At 35.4% G+C, this 24,237-nt stretch overlaps 1 protein-coding gene across 1 annotated transcript in view; it reads left to right on the top strand.

Moving 5' to 3' along the window:
- The window catches only part of RAB11FIP2 (RAB11 family interacting protein 2 (class I)), a 29,204-nt gene extending 5,896 nt beyond the window's left edge, over positions 1-23,308 (top strand). Inside the window, exons 2-5 of the mRNA XM_010003963.1 lie at positions 5,558-6,000; positions 6,822-7,284; positions 19,233-19,278; positions 22,912-23,308. Of these exons, the coding sequence (XP_010002265.1) occupies positions 5,558-6,000; positions 6,822-7,284; positions 19,233-19,278; positions 22,912-23,139 (1,180 nt within the window). The 3' untranslated portion in view covers positions 23,140-23,308. The remainder of the gene's footprint in view (positions 1-5,557; positions 6,001-6,821; positions 7,285-19,232; positions 19,279-22,911) is intronic.
- The last annotated feature ends 929 nt before the right edge of the window (positions 23,309-24,237 follow it).

Raw genomic sequence — 24,237 nt, 5'->3', positions numbered from 1 at the left:
CTGGACTGAAATACTTCTCCATTTTTGTGCATGCACACACGCATGCTTGCACACATACTCAGCTGAAATAACTGCCCTTAATTCTCCTACCTTCAGTTATTTTGTTTTTAAAATAAAAGTATTCACACGTAATTTTTAGCCAAAATAAGAAGTAAACTAAGACCACTAATTATTTTGGTTCCAGTTGATGCTAGCTAACCCCTTAGTAAGGTTGTTGTGGTATTTGTCAGTTCCCATATGTTTTGTGTTGTTACAATGTCACTTTGATATTTATTTTTGTATATCTTATTTCAGTTGGTTTCCAAAAAGTAATAGTATTCATCTTGGTGAATATCATCACTTATTTTAAGAAATAATTTTTTTTCTTTTTCATTTTCCTTCATCCACAATGTCATCTGCGCTAAGCCCCTTGCCTTAATTTACCTCTTTATTGACTTTTGGGGCAGTCATTCTGTGTGGTATCCAAGTGGTTTAGCATAACAGGTAGTTCTGCATTTTCCAAAGTGTGTTTGCTGCTAATGAAGACTGTTCTGCACTTTGGATATTTTTTATTAGCTGTGAACATTTATGTTAATGGGATTTTGTGAAGCAAATTTCTTCAAAGTTTCTAGCTTGAACATAGTAATCTAAGATGAAGAAGTAATTTATAGTCCATGGCAGCTGATGAACAGGTTCTATCATTGGGATTTTGATGGTCCCTTATAGGAGTAGTTTTAGAAGTACCTGCTAGTGTAGAAAATCCCTTTCGTCACTGTGTAGGCAGATTAAAGTTGCTTAGCAGATCAGGATGCTGATTTTACTTGTAAAATTGAGGTTAGAAGCCTCGTGATGATTGCATGCTTTTTTTTTTTTTTCTTTTTTTCTTTTTGCTTTTTTTTTTGCAGAATTCCTCCAGTAATTTGTGAATTGAAATAAACATTTTCCAAAAGTCTTTGGGTACAATATAGTGATTTCAGCAAAGTGAAATTAGATCAGCTCAGTAGATAGTTACTGGCAGAGTGAAGGCAGACTGGAATATTAGAGAAGTAGCAAAATGTGTGGGAAAATTCCTTTTGTAATTTCCATCTTTGGCACTGGCAAAAATATAGAATCAGAAGGTATCTGTCATAACACAGGTTGAATGTGCTGGCTATCAGGCTTCGTATTCCTGTTGATATTAGTAGACAAGTATCCTAGTTGTTTTGAAGGCTGTTGAAGTTTAAGCATATAAGGATGTCATTAAAATGTAATTGAAATTATATAGTGTTTTTTCTTACCCATACTGTCAGCCTGTCCTGTTCACTGTCACATGGAGAGTAGAATAGGTAGAGTGAGGCCTCTTCAAAGAAGAGAGAGGAATAAGACTTGGAACTATCAAATTCCACAGCAGATTTGGAGGATGAGACACCAAAACATCAGCTTCTTGCTATTTGAGGAAGAGAAACAGGATACTGATTTCAAAATACGTGTTGAATGCAGGATGAAGGCTGCAATGAAGATAGTGTAGATGAACAAAAGTGATCTGGGAGTTCCCAAGTTCATGGGAAGAAAATCAAATCAGAAAATGGGAAGGTAGAGAACAGCTGAAGAAATGGCATTCATACAGTGGTATGTTTGTAGGTCACTACCTATTTAGATGGTATAGGCAGGCCAGAATTTTTTAACTTGCTCATTTATATTAAATTTCTTTAGTTTCCTTCTTCACTCCTATCTACCTTTAATAAGCTGAAGGACTGAGTACTGTAACCCTACAGCATTCACTTTAGTCATATGCAGGAGATGGTTACTGTCCTTCTTGGAAATACGGGGCTCTGCTTTTTCCACCCCTAATTGTAGCTATGGCCAAACTGAGTGATTTTGTCATGGTTGGAAAATAGCCTTGTGTCTTCAGGTAAGGGGTTAGTTTTTCAGCAGGGTTTTTCCTATTTAGCCTTGAATGTTGATTTTCTCTTCAGTTGTTAAAAAAAAATTGTCAGCATACAGAATGACAATTTATATAATGCTTGCAAAATAAAAACAATCAGAAACCTGTGCAGGACAGGCAAAGCCCATTAGCACACTCAAAAACAGATGAGAAAAAGAAGCAAAGGTTGTTCTGATGGAAACTGTAGGGGAAAAGTCAAAATTAGGGTGTATGGGGGACTTTGTCCTAACAGAACTTTTGAAGGTGAGAGCAAGAAGTATGAATGTGATTCAGAAGGCAATAGGGCTTCCTTTGAAGTTGGGAAAATTTGCCAGACTTTGTACAAGGTCTGTTTAAATAAAGACTGTCTGCAATACTGGATGTAATATTTGGTTATTAAATAAAAGGGCATCTGCTCTCATAAAAGCCACCCTGTTTTGTTCGTGTATGTTATTGGCTATTTTCCTACTTTGTACAGGCTTTCTATAGAATAAGCTCATGGCAGCCTGACAAATGGAGCATTTATTGTGGCTAAAAGTACTGTAAACAAAACCAAAATAGCAAGTTTTATTGGCTTTTATAATGCATTACAATTTTTAAAATTGGCAGTGGTGTAGTGGAATTTAGTATTTTAGGACCCAAATGCTGTTATCTGAAAACAGTGGACTTCATTTTGCAATTCTTTTTTCTATTATATATAGAGCAGGTTTTTTTCTATTTGTTGCTCACGCCCATGTGTTGTAGAAACAGATTCTAATAAGAAACATTTACAGACTCAGTTGCTCCTTCACGTGCAGTTCCACACAAATGTGCTGCCTGCATTTGTTCTCATCTGTTTAAAAAAGTAATTATTCGCCTTTGAATTTGAAGAAAATCATGATTTGAGTCTGCTTCTCATATTGTGTTATGAGCTGAAGCATATGGAACCTTCATTATAACTCAAACAAGATAAACTCTCCAAGGTAACAAAGAAACCTCCTTCAAATGCCTATGAAAATTAAATATCTGTGTTTTATACAAAGATTTGATCCAGCAATCATTATTCAAATAGAAATTCCGTTGAAGTCCAGGGGAATTTTGCTTGAGTAAAGAGTTTATGATTAAATTCAGTTGGAATCAGTGGTAGTGTTGAACCTGGTCCCAGCAGGTATGAAGTCCAAGCCCTTGTGCCGTTGTGTTCTCTTCTTAGGGTAGGGAGAGTTTCTTTGTTTTCCCAGCTGACCTTTTTAGTGTTGAGTTCTTCAAAGTCTAGTTTGCAAAGAAATGCACAAACTACTGTCTTAGTTGTGTACTGGGATTCTCTCCTTCAGACCTGGTGAATGTCAAAGTGATGTGGAGGTGTGCCAGCAACAGGTGAGTACTGATAGTGATACCGAGTGGTTGCTGGTGCATGATAACCAGGTCAATAATTCAGCTAAACTAAGTTTTAAAAGGAAAGGCTTTTCTCCACACAGCAAAAGCCAGAATTCAGAATTTATCGTTCTAAAACAAGTTGGCAAGTGTCATACATCAGTTTAACCTTCTGCTAATTCCCAAGTAGAAACATACGACAATTCAGCAGTCTTATCAGAGATAAAGTGTTAATGTTTGAGACCTGTGAGGTGAGGGAGCAAGGGAGAAAGGGGAGTATGTTTTCTTACAGTGTAGGCTGAGCCATTGATTTTGAGTATCAGAAAGTGAGCTTCTCTCTGTCAATTAAGCCTCTTAAAGCAAGTATATATAAATTTGTATTTAGATTTATGTTTAGTGTATATCTGACAAATCATGGTGAGGACTTTCTCAGTTTCTGGGTGATGTTTGGATGTTTGTTTTTTTCTGCACAGGCAGGATCTGTCTGATCAAGGCCTTGCTCATTAAGGCTGTGTATGTTTTGTATTTTTTTAAGATAATATATTAATGTATATTCTTTTAAAGAAGAGTTTTGAAGAAAGTAGGGTATCTTGGTTTCCAGTTTGGGTGATACTATGTATCACAAAAAATATTTACTCTTGGTTCTGTTGTGTGTGTTTCCTGTAATGCCTCTATAGGTGACCTGAAGTGTTTCTGGAATCAGTTACCAAGAAGTGAAACGTTATTAACTAAAAGGAAAAATGATCCATCTTCTCTAGGCACGTAACATCTTTCAGGTTTTGCATTTAATTTAAAATACATAAATGAAATTATCTCAATGGAAGAAAAACTTTTGTGTTAAAGGTTTAACTCTCCTCCTACTGGTTTGAACCTCTGGATCTACTGGTCTGAATTTGTATTGTCCACTGCCAGGACAGTCTGATAATTCTAAGTTATTCTGGTTTAGTGTGGGATATAAAACCTTTGGGACATCACAAACCAATTAAAAATATCACAACACTTTCTATCCTATAGTTCCTTCTTTAGTGGGTCACTTTCAGAAGTATTTTCTCAAGTCAAAAAAATAGTATTGGTGCCTGAAAGTTTTATTTCACCTGTCACCCTTAAAAATATTTATTAAATCTAAAAGGAAACAGAGGATTTTTTTTCTCCTTTCCTGACCTTGGTTTCTGTATTTGGCTGTACTGAATAGTGCATGTGCATAATTGGTTTTGTATCTGTGCTGATAGGTAATTTCATTTAGTAGTCTCCAGTTCCAAAGTTACTTCATGGTGATACTGCACTGTTGTGAGAGCATGTGTGCATGCATTTCTCCTGACATTTTTTCGGAGCTGGCAATCCTGAAATACACACTTTTACCCTTTTTTTTTTTAACAGGAAAAGGCTATTGAAGATAGTTTTGGAGGAGGGATTGCCTGTCAGTCATTCATTTAGATAAAGGAATAATGAGCTATAATTCTGCAGATGCTTCCATGGGCCAATGGAGCACAATAGGGAATGAGTAAGACACTTGGATAATGATAAAGCCTTTGCTGGACTTGGAAAAGAAGCACACTTGGCTTTTTGAAACAGATGATCACACCTTTGATCTCTTTCCAAGGCATGGGGCTTTATGTCATGGTTCTAAAGCCTGTGGAAATATTGCTGAAGTTAATCCCACTGGTGACCTGCAAGTGAGGGGACTAGTGTTAGATACACCTGTCTGCATGCTGGCTGTTCTGCCACTGGTGCTCATGGACTTACCATCAACATTAGTAGGGGTTGCAGTTGCAGAACTGGAATAGTAGTTGACTGCTCAGAGGTCTCAGCTATTTATGTGCTAGTGCAGTTGACATCAATCTTAACCAGTGATTAGAAGAAAAAAGGGACAGAGATGAAGAAATGTTTGCTAGCATATAAGCCTGTGCAAAATCAAAGTGAAGAGGTTACTAAATGAAGTCTTTGCTACATAGTATACATTCAGGTAATGTACATAACTGCCAAATAAAGACCACTTTAAAAGCATCAAGTGTTCTTTTGAATAGCAAAATAAAATAGATTTTTTTTATAATTAACATTAGATACAAACTTTGTAAGCAGGGGTGAACCCCTTAGCTTTGAAGTGTGGTAAGCTGACATGGAGTTGACTTTGATTCTTGAAATAGGTGAACAGTCCAAAGAGCTTCATGCTTCATGTCAAATATAGACAAAAAAGTTTTTCAATACAGAAATGTTTTAATATTTTGTTATGGAATTTGTTTTTCATATCTTAAGTTATACTAACCAGGTACAGTAACCAACTGCCTTCAGAAAGCACAGCTTAACTTGCTCTTTTTCTCCTTTAAGGTGGTTTCGCCTGGAGTCCAGACAAGGGAAGACAACTAAAGACAGAGGAGAAATCAAGGTCAATATTCAGTTTACAAGGAATAACATGACAGCAAGTATGTTTGATTTGTCAATGAAGGACAAAACCAAATCTCCTTTTGCTAAACTAAAAGACAAAATGAAGGGTCGGAAAAACGATGGGACATTTTCAGATACATCCTCTGCAATCATCCCAAGTACTCACATACCTGATGCAAACATAGAGGTATGTAGTGGTGAAGTACAGATGAAATCAAAACCAAAAAAACCTTTTCTTTTGGGACCTCAACGGCTCTCATCAGCTCATTCAATGTCAGATTTAACAGGATCACATGTCTCCTCAGAAAAAATTAAGTCTGGCACAGGTGGCTACTCTCATCTTTTCAGGCGTCAGCTGGAATCTTTTGGTTCAGTTGATGAAGGGGGTAAGTAAATCTCATACTACTCAATCTTGACCATTATAATTGCAGTTCACTGCTATTAGAGCATTCAAAATTGTGTTGCTTTACTATATGAACAGATTACAAGGCCAAAAAGTTAAGAATTATTGCTGGAATTATTTTTTTTTTTTACTTCCGTTAGTTGGTGGTAACAACAATGCTGTTTCAGAGCATATGTAACTTACTGATGATATTATTTTGGGATTTTTTATGATTTTACTTTTAATATTTTAAAATAATTTTAATATTTTAAATATAATATATTGTTTATTATTTTTATGTTTTTATTTATTTCTGATAATTTAGCTTGTCGTTTGAGAGTATGTTGTAATGCAGCATTGTGTTCTAGAGGAAACTCTAGGCAACCTAACATCTTGTGAAAAATAAAACTCAGTTTATAAAGCTGAAAACTCTCACTGAAGTTTTAAAGCTACTTTTTACAAAGAACTAAAAAAAAAAAAATACTTGGCATTGTTCAAAGTTATTATGCAGCAATACCCTACTGTCACTTTCTGGAATGGCACACTAGTCACAGCTGTCTTCTTTGTAAAACTTAGTTTTCACACAGGAAAAAAAAGTTTGCTGTGGTGTCTCTCCATAAACATTTCTGAACCACAAAGTCAAGGCCACAGCTGTTCTTTCTTCTCTTTTTTCTTTTTTTTTTTTTTTTTAATTTAAATAGCTTAGTTATTGAACTGAGACTCAGTTGAAAAGCTTGTAGACCTAAGCTAAAATGAGTTTTTTGCATGTCATAAACTATGATATAGTGTCTCATTGATAATATACTAATGACAGATTGTTTGCAGGGAGTCTAAAATCTCCACATAGAAGGACATTAAGTGTTGATACTTCTAAAATGAACCAGCTTGACAGCACAGTTGATGAAACTGCACTTGAAGCACAAAATGACCCATTTACCAATGTGAGTGCTTCGTTACCCCAAAAATTTGCTACACTGCCAAGACAGAAGAACCCATTTGAAGAAAGCCCAGCAACATGGGATCCAAACATGAGTCTGTTTTCCAAACCTGGTGAAATCAGAAAAGAAATTAAAAAAGAGAAGAAAGAGAAAGTTAGTCTTTTTGAAAGAGTGACTGGAAAAAAAGATAGCAGGAGGTCAGATAAACTTAGCAATGGGGGATCAGACAGTTCTACTGACTTGAAATCACCTAGTGTGTTTGCTGAAGCTCATCAGGAGAGTTTTGATTATGATTCAACTAACCCATTTCTGGCCAACTTCAAGCCTACAAGCACGTTGCCATCTTCAAGGTAGGTTTTTGCTGTATTTCCATCTGATATCTTGAACATGTCATAGAAATGAAAATGTGAAGTGTTGAGGAATGCAGTCTTTGTGCTTTATATGTATTTATATCATTGCTTCTCTGTTTTTAAGTCAAAGTTGTGAACTTTTTATGTGGTTTGATATTTTCCTACTTCATTTTGAAGTTAGATTTGTGTTACTAGTGTGTACTGTAAATGTTCTTGGGGATTTATGTTTGTGGAAGACCTTGTTCATGTTTCAGAATAGGTTCTTCCTGAAAGTCTTCTGCTTTCACTGAACAGTCATTGCTGATTATTGCACTGCCCTGAGTCAAGGTTTTAGAGGGAAAGGTTTCAAGTCTAAAGGAAAGATGAAATGGAAAAAATAAAAGGGTAAAGAAAATGAGAGTAATGAAAACAAATCCCATGGATATCAGCATTTGGGAAAGAACCTGGATTTAGATTCTATACATTGAAGCACAAGAACTGAACACCATTCTATTTCTAAATGGGAGGACCCACATGAGTAGTTGTCAGGCTTGAATTTATTTGGCTCACTGTAGCCTTGCTGAGTTCTGTGTATTCAAGTTGTTGCACAAGGCAGCAGTTTATGTGCTAAGCTGAGTGAATTATGTTACCAGGGGCTGATAAGAAACTTTGATTTAAATAATCTACTTTAATCTTTGTTTGTCTATCAACAGTTAACTTGTTTTCCTTAAAGAAAAATTAAAAAAATTATCCAACAGTTGTTTTTTAGTAAGGAAAAGACACACTATTTACAAATATATACATACACACCCCCTATATATACTGTTCCCATGACATAAATATTTCAGCAGTTAATTATTTAACTTTTACTCATTTGCATTCTCATATTTTCTGTACACTAATGCCAGACATTATCAGTCCTTTTTTTTTTTTCAAGGTAATGATTAATTTCTATTTCATGACTTAAATTTGGTAGAAATTGAATTAAAAATTAAGATGCTCTGAACTGGAATTTTAGGGTTGTAAATGGAAAATATGGTTCTAAGAAATTTGCTTTTTCCCTATTAATTTCTTAATTAATGACACTAGTATTTTCTTTAAAAACAAAACAAAACAAAAAGTATTTCTTACTATTTTGTTCTTTAAGATTTTAGAACAGATTTATGTTACTGTTTCCCAACTCAGTTTTATTCTCAGATTAGAATGCAGGCACTCCTGACTTAAACTTAGAATTGTTTTCTCAACGAAAGTGATGGTGGCTGTGAGTTGGATAAATGAACTGAAATCAAACAGCTATAGAAAAGGCTTGGCTGCTAGAAGCTCAGGCAGACTTCCATGAATTATCTTCTTAGTGCCTTCTGTGAATAACATGTTTACAGAATCTTAGAATATTATTTATTTACTAAAGGATTTCTCTAGAGTAAGGTTAGGCTGTAGCTTGGTTTGTCAGCAGTTAAACTGCCATTTAAATAAGCTTTTTTAAAGAAGTAATTTAAATAACAATTAAAATCACATAGCATTTAAATTTTTTTAAAACAGAAAAACGTATTAAGCAGATGCTAGATATAAGTAGTGAACTTCTTTTGAAGTTCTTGAATGCAGCAGATCTTGATAAATATAAATCTTTAACAGTAATTATGGTGGACTTTTTTTTTTCTTCTTTATTTTGTAATTAAAAAGCTCATCACAGTGCCCATTCAGAAGGACTGTAGTCATTTGTTCACCCTCTTTGTATGAATCTCTTTTACTAGTTCTTGACTTTTATGTAAACATAAACTTTTGATAAGACAAACAGATACTCTGTTACTTTCAAAAAGCCAAAAATAGTAAACATTTTAACCTTTTCTATAAGGCAGCTATTATGCAACAATATCTAGCATGCAGTAATTTAAGTCAGAAGCTTTCGATTTTTATACGCTCTGGTATTATGTTCTGCAAGAATCTTTCAGAATAAGTTCACTTGCTTTCAAATACGTCTTGTACAATGATTCTCTTTTGAAGTAGAAACTAATACAAGATGTGCATATTTAATAAGTTTACAGTTTTAAGTTTACCTTTTATCTGTGGAGGATGTGTTGAATAGAATCCATTTTTAATTTTTCAAACTAGTAAAGCAGTGAAAAAAGAATGGAATAAATCTGTGGGCACAAAACAAACAAGTCTGAGTAACAAATTTAGTATGCAGAAGGTGTACACAGGGAATTTAGACTTTTGAGTTGCTTTTTATTTACTCAGCATGCTATTAAGCTCTTTTGGATGGAACCCATTTCCACCAGTGAACCAGGCGTTACATTTTTATTAAAGTGTGTCCAAAATCAGTGTTCTGGTGTGGGTGAGGAGTTTGCTTTGCAGGTGGATCTCCCAGTTAGCCCCACTTAGTTCAGTCTTTGTTTGAATCATGGGATTATCCTGCAGAGTATGAGCTGCATTCCTCTCTGATGAAGCTCAACTGGAAAGTGAATTTCAGGAGCACACTGTAACCACAAAAGGGTGCTCGGTCCATGGAATCAGACTAGAGAGTGTGGGAAGTGGAAGGAAAAACAAAACAAAAACCCACAGCAACCCTCTTCCCCCAAGCTCAAAAAAAAATGACCAAACCTAATCTCCTTCATGAGCGGAGTGTGAAGGTCAGGTTCTTGACACCAGTGAACTTTTATGTCTGTGAAGGTAGCGGGGATCTTTTCAGTGACTTGGGTGAGCTTTGGGCCAGGCTCAGGTCCATCCTAATTAATTGTGTTTGGTAGTGGTGATGAAGCAGTAATGAGGTGTGGGACAGCAGCTCATAATGATATCCCTGACTGATGAGTAGTTGAATTGAAGAACTAGTTGAGTAGCTGAATAGCCCTTCACCCAACCAACAGTTGTGCTAACTGGCTGTGTACGTACTCCATCACTAATTACTCTTATTTACTACTTAAAACAATGAAGATCAATACATCCTCCACATGTTTCTCAGCTGCTGATACAGAAAATGTAGAAGTGGTTCAGCACCAGTTAGAGGATTTATTTTTTTTTCCTAAAAGCGAGAAGTATCCCAAGATTATTTGGAAAATACTGTTTATTTTAAGTACAGTTATTGTTATTTCAATAAGGTTTAAGAAGTATTTTGGAAAAGCAAAACAAAATCTGTCTGGTTTGTGTATAATACTAGTTGTCAGGAAATCACAAAATATGGACCCCCTAATTTGCATTAATCTCTGCTCTGGCAAAGGCTTGTTCTGTGGCTTTGGCTAAATCACTTAGTCTTCCTGCTCCTGATCTGTAAAATGGGGATGATATTTTGTTACCTTTTACAAATGCTGAGTGGATAAATTAGTATTTTTAAGGGTTTTATAGATACGGTGTTGCAGTATTACGTAAGTGTTAAGTTTGGGGGGTTTTATTGTCTGGTGTAGGTGTAATAGAGATATTTATGAGCTGATTTCTTGACAATTTAGAAATGCTGCAGTCTCATAGTGAAACAAGAAACGCTGTTTTGTCAAATATTACAAAATCTGTTAGGTACAGAGAACTTACACAGCCAGAGAAGAGTTTTTAAGCACACAGGATATCTAGTATTTTTACCCAGCATTTATCAGCAACGATTTGTCTTCATACTTCTAAATCCACTACTTTGTCTTCATACTTCTAAATCCACTACTTTGAAGCTTCTACCTAACATTATTTTAAATTGCATTCATTATTACAATTACTTCTATTGTCCCGGCACTTAAGAGGTTAATTTGCAGCCAGGAGCCACGTGGATTTTGTATTGAGCACAGTTAAAGAAATTGAGAGTAATCCTGGAAAAGAAAGATTGTTTTGTGTCATGACCAAACCTTGTGCATCATTTCTCTGAAATTGTTTGTGTTTAGGAAAATACACTACAGTAGGCTAATAAACTGATGTGAAAATTTCTCAATTTACACCACTTGACAAGTGCTAAAAGAAAAGCATCTTTAATTTTAATGTGTTATTAGGACCTTTTTAGAGAGATTGTACAAGTTATTAACAAGGTCCTCTGAGACAGGAGACGGGTAATTAACAAGACCTACAGAAAGAGAGTTTAGGTAATTAACAAGATCTTAGGCACTGGACACAGGGAAACAAATAGTCCAATATTTAAAGCTGACAGGTGGTTACTAATCTGATCAAATTCCAGATCTGAGAAACTGAATTGATAGGTGTTTGGGAGTTTTTTAAGAAACATTAAGCATATATATTTATATACACACAAGATAAATGTCTGTCTGTATATAGACATGTATACATATATAAATTTAAAAAAAACCTTTTGAAGTAGCACTTTCTTGACCCAGATATTGTTAAACATAGAGAAAAGAAGATAAAGCCTGTGCCTACATACTGGTTACACTTTATTCCAAGTTCTCACAATAAATATTCTAAGCAATATGGAAGATGGAATAATGGAGGAGAAAATAATGTGTATCTTACTCGGATTCCCTGTAACAATTGTGAATAATGCTCATATTTATAACATGAGTTATCTTTCAATTGGAGCATAAAATATAAAAATAGTATTTTTTTTCCTGTGTTCTTTTACTGCTTCAGCCTTTTAAAAAAATTGATACTCAAACCCACAACACAACCCCCAAACTTCAATCCTTAAACTCATCTCTTTTGCATCTTTCCACTTTGTCTATCATTTCCTAATGCAGTTATTTCCTTTGGTGTCTCTCCCCCACCACATGTAGCTGTTAGAGCTGCCTGCCTCTCCAGTGATGCCTGTTCCAAACGAATCAGTACCTGCAGTTTCATTTTTCCCAATTGATCATGTTTGATATGTCCTTTACTAGATTTAAAAAAAAAAAAATCAACCTTGAGATGCCATGAGAACATAAGGCTCTTCATAACCACAGTGTGTTTGGAGCATATTAAATTGCTAAGTCTAAGAACAGCTGATGTCTTTTATATTTCAACAAGTACTAAAATTTTGTTCATGGACAAGTAGGTAGGGAAGATTTTGCACAATGATGATGTTAGTCTGCATTTCTAGGTTACTGCTTATTAGTTAAGTTACATTAGTAGCTCAGGTGCCTGGCTGTGTTCAACTGCAGTTGAAAAGTAAAACCTTATTCAGAAGTGTTGATCTCTAAGACATTTATTACTGTGCTTGCTTGAGTAATAAAGTTTGTTCTGACAGTTTAACATGTATTTCTGTTAGTCAAAAAATGACATAAGGTGCACTATGCTATTTTTGGAATTTATTTCCTTTGTAAGAGCTTGCAAGTCTCATTTTAAGAACGGTGAACTTCTGCATTGCTCTTCTTGAAATTAAAGGATTTTTTCAGTTCTCTGCTGAAGTTTGACTAGGTAGAAAGGTAGAATATTGATGGTCTATGACAGTGCATTAATTATACGGTAGACTATTCTTGTCAGTTGTGTGGTAGAGCTGTCAGTTTAACATTCTTGCAACAAAACAAATACACTGCAGGTATGTAAGAGGGGAGAGGAAACTACAACACAAGCAGAAGTCATGCAAGGATTCCTCCTCATCTGTCCTGCCAAGACTGTTATGATCCGATTTAGAAAGATCACTGCATGTGATGAGAGAGTACTGAAATCTTTCACAAAGCTACAACAAAGCAATGGTCACAGCATTACTAGGACAGTCTAGAGCAACCAATTCCTAGAGTTATTGTAGAAATACTTAGTGTTAATCCTGACTTCTGCAGACTCTTCATCAGCAATCATTTACTCCTAATTAATGGTCTGGTTTAGGAACACTGTCTTGAAAGTTCATCCTGCTGGCTGAATGACAAGGTTTGTTGAAGCTTTCATTGTCTGTTGTGCACATTAGGGCATGTGAAGACTTACATCCTCTTAGAGTGGATACACAAAACATATTCTCTGTCCCAAGGGACATTTCATTGCCTGTTCTATTTGCTTTAAAAAAAAATAAATTAGTTATATCCAGTTTCTTTTTTATATAGTTTCTGCTATTAATATCAATAAACTTTTTTTCCCCCTCCCATTTCATCGTAAGAACTAAGAATGAATGCTATATTTTTAAGCATTCAAAAATGGTTCTTGAAGTTTCAATGCAAAACTTAAGAGTTGGTTGATTATTTTTTTTTTGTTGACTTTGTCTCTAATAGTGGGGTGTTCTAGTAGAGATGCTGGCACAGCTTTTGTACAAAAGTTCTTTAGTGGTCTCTTGAGAATAAAACTTCATTAGTTTTTTAGCCATAGCACAACTGCCTAGTAAAAGGAGGCATATTTAAATGCTTAAAATATTAAATATTTATGTAAAACTGTTGTTTGTTTCCAGAAACTTAAATTAAAATTCAGTTGAGTACTCTGTGTGAGATCACTTTTGATTGTAGAATGTCTGGTAAGTCTTGAATAACAAATGAATTTGCACGAGTGATGTGTCCAGCAGTGTGCAAGTGCCATTGTTTTCAGACACTTATTTTTTTGGAAAGAGAAGGCTAGGATTCTGGTAGAGCTCATGAATGCAGCTCTCTGTGCCTCCACTTCTCTTGATCTGTATCCAGCAGTACCAGACACCTCAGAATTGGTCACCAGCCTAATGTGGATCCAAATTTTGTTTATTGCAACATGCAAGTGTTCATGTGTAAAGCCAAAATGTTCTTACATTTTTTTTACCTGTTTTAACTGAAAGTTTTTGTGCTTCTATACAGTTGAATTTTCATGTTTCTAACACACTAGATTTGAGATAAACGTGGGCTACAAGAGAAAAGTTTTCTTCCTTGAAGTGCATCTTGTTCAGGACCATTATCGAGTACCATATTCTGAAACTGTCACTTCTTTCTCTTGTGGAGCTTTCTGCCATCTTTAAAGGGCTCCACAGAATCCATCAGGATACTCATGAACACGCTATTTCCAAAGTAGTCTATATAAAGAATATGTAGCTTGAGAAGAAATGATTTTCAAAAAAAGCATGTCTTACATTCAAAGTTCAGGGGTTTTGGTCCAGTTTCTTAATTCTTGGCTTGAGACTTTATATTCTTATTAAGAAACTGAGTGATAGCAACAAAATCTGATACTCTCTGTGTCCTCCTGGGGTTACACAAACTCCAGAAGGCCTTGGAGCCTGACTTGACAGCAGGACAATTTATATAGTGAAGTGTCTTAAGTGATGTTCCCCAGAATCTGATTGGGAAATAAATAGTAATATGCTTACTCCATACTTGCTTAGCTGCCAGACTTGACAGTCATTCCTTCCAGAGTATAAAGTGATGTCTGCATTGCCAGGCACAGCAGGCTAATAATACTCTATGCAAAGTAAAGTTTCTGAATTTCATTTACCCTATCTGATTTTATTAATTTCTTTTGTTTTTCTAGTACATTACTAATATCTTAAACTGTGTCCTAATATTCCAAGATTTTGATGTGTTGTAAGAGTCCAAAGAAAAATGTGTAAGCAGTGTAATAAGAATTAGTCCAAAGCCCAAGAAGTAGGAATAGGAATAATTTTTCAACTCTAATGGAAAATGAACACAGTAGAGCTTTGCTAATAATTTGTACGTAGATAGGTACTCCGTATTAAAGGAAAAAAACATGAAAACTCATGCTCAGCAAATAGGTATTATGGTTATTTTTACAAGTTGTCAAGTTAATAAAGAAGATTTCAATACTTTGCATAGTGAAGATGAATGTAAATATTGTATTTTTGATTTCTAATAGTGTACCATACTATGATCATATTGCTAATACGAATAGCTAAAGATAAGCAAAAATCTTTAGCTCCTTAAGAAAATAGGCTTTCCATACAGCATAATTTAGGAGTCTGATTCCCATTCATTATGTTGTCAGAGCAAATGGTGCAGGTGCTAAAATGTTTAAATCGGTTATAGGAAAGATTTTTTTTAAACAATGTTTTAATCTCTAGGCATTTAGAAGCTAAATATTTAAGCAGCCACTAGACATAATGTTTGAATTTTTAACTACTGTTAAACTTCGAAAGACAAAATTACAATCTCCAGTCATAAGCTTGAGCTTGTGGTGCATCCTAAACTCAACTCTACTGTGTTGAAGTTTTTGTTCAAACTGTACGTAATCAGCACACAATCTAAGTACTGAACTACCTCATAAAAAATGGGTAGAAAAAGTTTCATGTAGCTCTAATAAATTGTATTTAAAAGGGGAAAGTAACAAGAAAGTATAAAATAATATGCTTGCTATGATTATGAAGTAGTCATCCAAAACACTCAGAATCAGCATCAGAATATTTCTGTCTTCGTTATTAGTTTATTCTTTTTCTCATAATTTTTACACCCCCAGCATCATGGAAATAGAGACTTCTGATCTCAGATGAGCTGAAATTTAAATCCAAACTAATAAACCCCCAGACATTCAGACAAACTTTACTGTTCAGTAAAAATATCCATGTAAAGAAAAAGTTGCAATAAAATAATGGATATTATTTAATCTGCTAAAATATTTTATATAAAGTAACTGATAGAGAAGCTAATTGAATTCCCAGATGAGTGAAATGGGGGGACTCAATTTCTGTGCTAGATTGAAGAAGAGTGTTCTGTAGTGGGGTAGGGGCAGTGTTGAAGGTGGGAGGCTTGCTTGGTCAGAGTCACCTGCATGATCCTTCTGCAGCTGATTTTGAACCCATGCTGCTGTGATTTACCTCCTTTTTACTAGTTCCTAGCTTTCTTGAAGATTATTGGAGAGAATGGAGGTTTAGTAGCTGTAAGAGAGAAACAACAGAGCATGTTAAATGTTATTATGGGATCTGAGACATCACCTTGAGGCACACGAGACTCCACAGTGGTGGAGCAGGGAGCTTTCTGACCTTTCTGGAGAGGTGGAGGAGGTAGAAAGTTACTTAATTCCTCAAGGTGATGTAGGACACAGGAGCTCTTTTCAGTGATCAGAAAGAGTAGTCGAGCCAGTCTGGGTAGTTTGAAAGAAGGTACATCCACTAGGAAGACATTGGACTTGGATATAACAACACCTGGGATTTGCACAGTGTTGATGATGGTGAACCAGAGAAACCCAGTTTGATGTTAGTTCTCAGGATGAGTTGGCAAAAAGTCCGTTTGCTAGAAAAGAATCATCCTTTCACTTGTGAACTGAGCAAATGTAGTTTGGGCAAAATTGAGAGGCACAAATTATAGAATCCCATAATGCTGGTTTTTTTTACAGTCACAGTATAACACAGGATTGGCAATTAAATGAATGACAATAATGCTCTTTATCCCCTCTCCCTCCCACCCAGACAGGGAAAGGAGAGAGAGAATAAGGGGCTAAAAGAACTTTTTTTCCAAGTTGTGAACATAGTTTTTCCATAGCAAAAATTCCCTGCCAATTTATTGAACCGTGGGGTTCAATGGGGTTAAAACAAGCAGCATCTCAGTGAACTTGCATTGTAACACAGCAAAAAAAATCCATGACATTATTTTTTGTAATTGCTGATTTCAGAGTGCTTTTAGGAAGTCAAGAAAATGGCTGTGTGAAGGAGCCTTATGATGATGGTACAGCATGTGGGCTGTGGTCCTAGAGGCGTGTGTTCTGTAAGCTATTAGTAGTAACCAAGTGAGGCAGTAACTGCAGGGGCCTCTTCTTGTGATGAATTTAAAACTGAAAAATAAATGCTCTCCTGAATTTCGAAACGCCAGACATGCAACTCCCCCAACTATATACATTCATAATGTTACAGTATTTACTTTTGAGGCATTCGTGGGTCCTCGGACAGTGAGTTATGTGCAGCCTGTGTCTGCTCACGCTCACCTCGGGCAGGAAACCCTGCAGGGCTCAGTGAGGCCACTGAGCTCCCACCTCACCGAGCAGAGAGTCTCATTTAAAAAATGTTACATGCAGTCTCAGCACCTGCTTCTTCCTTGAGAAGCAGTATATTTTCCACATATCTCTTTAAAATATGAGTAAGAGTATTCATGGGGTTGGAGTCTTTACTGGTGAATATTTTCTTTAATAGTTTGTTCATTTTTTTACAAGTATGTTCAACTGTTTCATGTGAAACACACAGATGTGCTCATTTATAATTGCGGTCATGATGTCCACAATGTTACGGAAATAATTGCAGGTTTTTAAGGTAATAAAAGAAGTAAATTAGTCCATATTGTCAGGGATTTATATTTCTAATTTTCAAATGCAACTTTTTGTAGTCAGAGCTGCTGCTTTTCTCTCAAGCTGCTGCTATGAAAGAGGGTCCCAGAACTTACTTCACAGAACCGATAAAGTCATTCAAGGCAGTGAAGGATCTTGCTTTTTTAACCTTTCAGAAAGTCACTCAGTTGAGCAGTCAGGCCGTATTATTCTATATCTTGTCTGACATGAGGAAACAGTCCCAAAAGAAAGGTATCCCAAATTAACGCCACACTTAGTTAAATAGAGACATTCTTGGTTTTCACCAAGCTAATTCGATCCAGTTCAGTTAACTCATTTTTTTTTGTGCTCGGATCACAAAAGGCAGCCATGAATGAAGCAAGTTCATCATGTGTTTGACACATCAGTGTGGAACTAAAAGGCAGGCTGGGAGGGAGGGTTCCTGCCTTCAGCTTTTCAGACAATACTCGATGAAAGAGGCCCCTCATTCAAAACTGGTCTCCAGCAAGCGAGGCAGACTGCTGCGGATCACTGTTACAAACAGGTATAATGGGAATTAGCTGGAATTTGCTTCATCAGACACCTCTTGATTTCTAGTTGTGACTGTTTGTGTAATCCAATCTTCATCTAATATCCTCAGTCCAGCAGATGGTTCATGGGACTTCTCTATGAGCAAAAGACTGCCTGCTTTGGAAATGGAAAATAATGTACAGAATAAAAAAAAAGTAAAAAATAAAATAAAATTGTAAAGTAAATATTTTTTGCAGCAAAAACTATGTGGGTGTTTTTTTTACATTTCACATAACTTACAAATGTTAATTCTGCCACTTCGACTTTTACACCATAAAATATAGGGCTTATAAATTCAGATGACAGAGTCACAAAATACGTGTTCCTCACTGCTACCTTTAAAACAAAAAAAAAGCATATACATATTTTTGTAACATTTTGCTTTCTGTCAGAGAAGCTCACTCCCAACAGCAGGTCCATGCAATCTAACAAAACAGTTTAGGCTGTGATGCGAAAGAACAATGTCTGCTGTGTTGCTACCAAGTACATAGTATTTGTGAGCCACATCCAACTTCTGAACACATTCTCAGAGATTTAGTTGTCTGTCCAGACTTGCTTTAGCAAGCCCATCAAAACACGGCAGCACTGATTATTTTTTTTTGAAGGTATTTGCAAATAGTGACATCAACCTGAGAGACCAGTGGACTTTCTTAGGCCTGACACTTTGACAATGGCTGCTTTTGTTGACATCAGCTGGGCTTTTGCAGTTGAGGAAGAAGAAAAATCTCAACCCAATAAGATACTGAAGTAGTTTTGTTTTCTGGATATGTGGAATGATCACTGGGTTTGTAAAATAATAGATTCTTTACTGAATTTTAAATACGAAACAAATTGTTGCTGACAGAAGGTTGCTTTTCAGCTCTGACTTAAGCTGGTGATTTCACTGGAATTTCTAGAGGCCTTTATTTTCCTCTAGTAGCTTCCATGAAAACTGGGAATGCATGTTAGTCTGTGGGCTTTTGTTGTTATTTAACAGTTTCATCCCAGGAGCCTGTTCCCAGAATATTTAATTTAAAGTACCTCTTTTTGCTAGGAAGCTCAAGGTAAGTTTAGAGACAAGAGAAGAGTTAGGAAGCCCAGTCTGTAATATCATTTCTTGCATTTTTTAGTTTCTAAAATTTCATTACAAAAAGAATGTAAAAAATACACCCAAAAAGAAATGGACAAAGAATGTAGGAAAGTTTCCATTAATTTTGAATATTTTTCTACTTTTCCTACGTTCAAAAGTTCAAGAAAATAATTGATATTAAGTATTTTATAGCTATATACCTAATTCAGTAGTGTCCTTAGGAGGTGTTGTGGTCAGGTAAGTATGTACTGCTAATATTTGGGTTTGTTTTTTTTCCCCCCCACAGTTTTAATCTGAATCCTTCTGGCATTGAGGACCTCAGGAAAACAACGGTAAGTTGTGAAGTGTTATGGAAATCCATCAGTAAATATCAGCTAATTCATGCTTGACAAAATATTTCTTTTTGACCTATCTAGAAAATCCAGTTGCTTACTATAAATTTGGAAATAGAGGAAAGTTTTGCACTAAATATGTTGTATAATTCAGGTATAATGATGTAGTGAATAATGGAAAAATCAAATATTTGCACAGAAAATAAAAAGAAAACTGTTAATTTGGAGTATTTCAGGTGACTCTAGGGAAATTATAGTCAGGAGAGGAACTGCATTAGGCAGTGATGTGTTAGTTGACTTAGCAGGAGTTCCCATCACTGTAGTCAGGACAGTCTTTAGATGGCCAATCAAAACAGAAGTAATGAATTGATATATGACAGGGTTAATAAGACAAATAATAAATGAACAGCTTGTCTATAAAACACTAAAAATAGAAATGCTAGCAGTTATTCAAAATACTCTTTTGACTCTAAAAGTACCTTGAATTAATTGTATATTGAGAAAAGACAAAAAAAAAATCTACATATTTCCTATGCATTGCCTTTGTTTGAAGGAAAATATGATCTTACTGGAATTTGTTCTGTGAATAGATGAAATCTTTAAAAGTCAGTTTGTTTTCAATCTTAAAAATATATAGAAAACAATTTTCACAAGCAAATATGACTTTGTACTGTTTGTTTTCTCTCTAGTTTATGTAAATGGCTTGTAATAACATTTGATGTTATTGTAAATGCCTGAGTTTCTCTAATGTAAGTAACTGGTGGGAGATGTCAGAGGATATGAAGGCTGCCTTTGATCAGATAGTAAACTGAATTCTACCAGGCAGTTACTTAATCTCTGACAAAAAGCAACATAAAAAAAATTATTTAACATAGCAGCTATTGTCTGTAAAGTAACCATAATTACAGTTTCTATGTCCTTGCAAATGTATGGCTGCAAATCGTGTCAGTTATTGTTGGTAAAAGCATTGGTTTAATTCTTTTAAGCAATAAGATGTGAATTGTTTTATTGAAAGGATTTAAAGGTGGTAAAAGAAATCCTTGATGATTTTTCTTTTGGAATACCAGCTACCCGAAATGTCAGTTGTAGGATTATAAGGTGGTGCTCATTTAATACAAAATACAAATTAGGAGGAGAAGAGACTATATCTCAACCACAGTTTTGAATGAAACCATTTGATTTCTTATTTTTTTTAATATTCAAGATTGCTTTCTAAGGTGTTTGAAGTAATTTATTATTAGGTTCTGCAATAACAGCCCCCACTGAGTTATTATATTTCTTCCTTGTGCATCACATTTAGTAATTATGTTTGTATGTCTTCTACTCTGGTGCCAACACCTGTCTCTGAAAGCAGTGTTTAAATGGGAGCAGTAGCCAGTTGAAAGGGCAGTGTGAGCTCTTTAAGGCCTAATTAAGAACTGAAAGGAAGATGAAGTAAGTAGGACAAAAGATGTGAAAGTAGCTTAGATGATATTCCCAGAGCAGAATTCCTCATTAGAACAATAAAGAGATGATCAGAGATTTCCAGGCCTTCATTTTATCTAGCTCCATTTCCTCTGGCTGTCAGTGTGTACCCCAATAGTATTTTGTAGCTGAGACAATCACTCTTTGTGTAGCTTGTTATTTAGATTTTTTTCTTAATTATTCATTTTAAATAATATTTCATCTTAAAATGTTAGTAGTTGTTTTTATAAAGATATAATTGTTCCTCATACTTTTAAATCTCACTTATTTGCTCATTTTTAATCTTATTAACTTTAATAATATTTATTTCTAAGTACTAACAACCTTTAACTAGAATTTTGTGTAATTAATGTGGTAGGTTATTCCCCCAAAAAGATCTGTATAAAGGATGTGTATGACAAAACATCTTTAAAGCATAAGTATTACACAGTTTTCCAGTAAACTTTATATAATAATTAAAGACGTTACATCTTAATTCCTGTTCTTTTGCTAAAGCAGAATATTAGGAAAACTCATCTGTTTTAGACATGGAAGTGTAAATTATGTATTTTTTTCCAATTTTTACAAAAATTTAGTACCATAATGCTAAGTTTTTACTTCCTGCTTGTAGAAGAAAATGTGCTAAAAACAGTGAAGTTATTTTCTCTTCTGTAATTGCTGGAAATCAGTTAGTAACCAATGTATAAAAATTTCATCAAGTGAGGCATTTTAATTATCTGGGAGTTATTGATCAGCTACAATATTGTAACTTGATAATATCATTTAAAATACTGACTACACATACATAAAGTTAACAATATCTGAAATGTAGCGAGGAACGTAAGCACATGTTCTCAAGATCTCTGAATATAATTAGAATATAATTGATGGGGACAGGCTGATTAATTTGCAGTCCCCATCACTTGTAATTAGGTTTATTCGAAAACTTGGGCCACCTGCATATTTTAATGGTTCCACATATGCCAATGTATAAATATGGAGCTGTCTGGAGAGAAAAGGAATGAAGCATGGAAAAGGGATGAATATTACTTGATTATGTGATGTGCTTTCTAGCTGTGCAAGCTTTATCGTTTTTAATGACACGTTTCTACTCTAAACAAAAGCTGTTTTGTGTTCCTGCCCCGTTAGGAGGTGCAGGATTGGAGAGGTTAGATTATTCTGCTTAAGAGTTTCCGTATCCTTTAAAATGTCTCCACTTCCAGTTGAGCTAAAACTAACTGCTCAGCATGTCTAACAGTGCTGTAACTTCTATAAACCGACTCGCACAATCTTTTTGACGGTCATACATATCTAAATATTTCACAGTCTGGTTAGGCAAGGGCACAGCTAATTCTTCTTGACAAAGAGTAAGACATTCAAGTTTATAGTGGATCTCATGTTGCCCTTTGTTAAGGGGACAACTTTGTCCACCTCAGTTAATACCTGCACTTAATGAGTCATCAGAAGTCATTACAGAAACAGTTCTTATTTTTCTTGCTGCTTAATTCTGGGCCCCTCCTGCTTTCAAGCAAGCAAGCAAGCAGGCAAGATCTTTTAGCAGTATCTATTTCTGCCTTCAGCACTCTGGTACAAATAAGATGCAGTCTTTTAACTTTGTCTGAAATGTAAAATTGAAAGTTCTGTTGTATGATTCAGAGGCCAAGGGCTGGAGAGCCACTGATGACTAAAAATAGCGTATGAAAGACAGATGAGGGCTGATGTCAGTTAAAGCCAAGTAAATGTTTTGCTATGATGCACTCAAAAGGTGAGAGCTCAGGGAAGTGACTGTAGGACTGGAATTCTCAGGGCTTTCTCTTGTTCTTCTGTAATTAAGTTCACCACATAGTCACTTTCCCAGAATGGACCTTTTAACTCTTCTTGTGGCTACTGCCCTTACGGTCATTAACTTTGTTTACATCTCTCTGAGAACAGTATTTTTTTTCTGAAATGACAGCGTGGGAAACTTGTCTTAAACTGAGTTTCCTGAGTTAAACTGAGATTCTCTCCAGTTTTCTGTTCCAGTGAGGGCACTGGAGGGAACAGCTCTAGAGCAAATGGAGGTGTTTTGTCTAAGAGATGTTGCTTCTGTCAAGAGACGCGCGTGAAAAGCAATCACACCACGACTTGTATGTCAGAGCACACACCTACTTAATGAAACTTGGTGTTTTGGTTTTTTTAACTTCTCCTTAGGATGGGAATCCTTTCGACGCCACGGCGGGATATCGCAACCTCACCTATGAAGAGGTTTTGCAGGAGCTGGTGAAACACAAAGAGCAGCTGAAGAAGAAGGACACTCACATTCGTGAACTGGAGGATTACATTGACAATCTTCTCGTACGAGTGATGGAAGAGACACCCAGTATTCTCAGAGTGCCATATGAACCCTCTCGAAAAGCTGGCAAATTTTCCAAAAGTTAAGATGGTGACACTGGATGGTACTTTCTGCTGAATGTGTTAGTGGAAGGAAATCACACTTTAACTTCTCTCCATTCCTTTTCTCCTAAGAAATTCCAGGAACTGGGGGAGGACAGGAATGTGGTGTGGGGTTTTTTTAATTTTTTTTTTCTTTTTTTTACTCCAAACACTAGCAGGGACTGCCAAAAGTAATATTCTGGTAGATTACCTAAATAATAATTTTTTGGTCCTTTTTGAAAATACTTTAAGGTACAGAATACTTATGGTAGAGTAAATAAGACACATTAAATATGTCCATACAGTTTATATAAGAGCTTATTGTTCACCGTGTGGCATTTTCAGCAGGGAAACCTGTGCTATTATGAATGTTCTCTTGAATGATTCTGGGTACTATGTAAATATATTGATCCTGGTATTAAAACATGCCATTAAGGCCACTGTTTTCAAGCCAGTGCAGTCACTTTACTAAATCTAAGTCTGGCTTGTTGCAATGGAATCTAGTTTGTTCTGCACATCTTAAACGAAAAGAGTGATGCACAGTCTTTGCAGAGTAAATGCTGTATTCTATAGGGTGTGCTTTTTGTAGAACAGTGTAAAAAGAATACCATGCCATTTCAGTACTGGCACCTGCTGGAATCAGTTGCTTTACACTTAAATGCTGAATTTTGTGTACAATGGTAGTGAGTTCATGGCATAAGGTTGTTTTGAGGATCATTTTATGTGAAGTTATTGCATGCTTTTTTATATGCTAAAGTACATTGAAAGTGTCAATAGTCTGAAGTAGGACTGGAGAACAGTATGGAATAAAGATATGCATACTTTGTTCAGCCAAAGTCTACTACAGTAAAAATGTATGAGAAATTAACAGACTGACTTAAAGAGTCATGATAATTCAAAAAATATAGAACTGGCTCAGTTTAAGGTTGAGTTTCACATGGTATATATTTGTCTTAGTTTTTTTAATGTTATGACAACAAAGTATATGCCCTTAGAAATAAGCTATGTTGCTAAAACACATAGAGTACTCAGAAAGACTTTCTATTTAAAAAAATCTGTATTCCTTGTAAATACTTCTAAAAGTCAGTTTTCATTGAGGCAAAT

Source organism: Chaetura pelagica, unplaced genomic scaffold (genome assembly GCF_000747805.2).
Source record: "Chaetura pelagica isolate M959 unplaced genomic scaffold, ChaPel_1.0 scaffold248, whole genome shotgun sequence".
In the NCBI taxonomy this organism is placed as follows: domain Eukaryota; kingdom Metazoa; phylum Chordata; class Aves; order Apodiformes; family Apodidae; genus Chaetura; species Chaetura pelagica.
The sequence above is the reverse complement of the archived record's forward strand: the minus strand, read 5'-3'. Positions and strand labels throughout refer to the sequence as shown.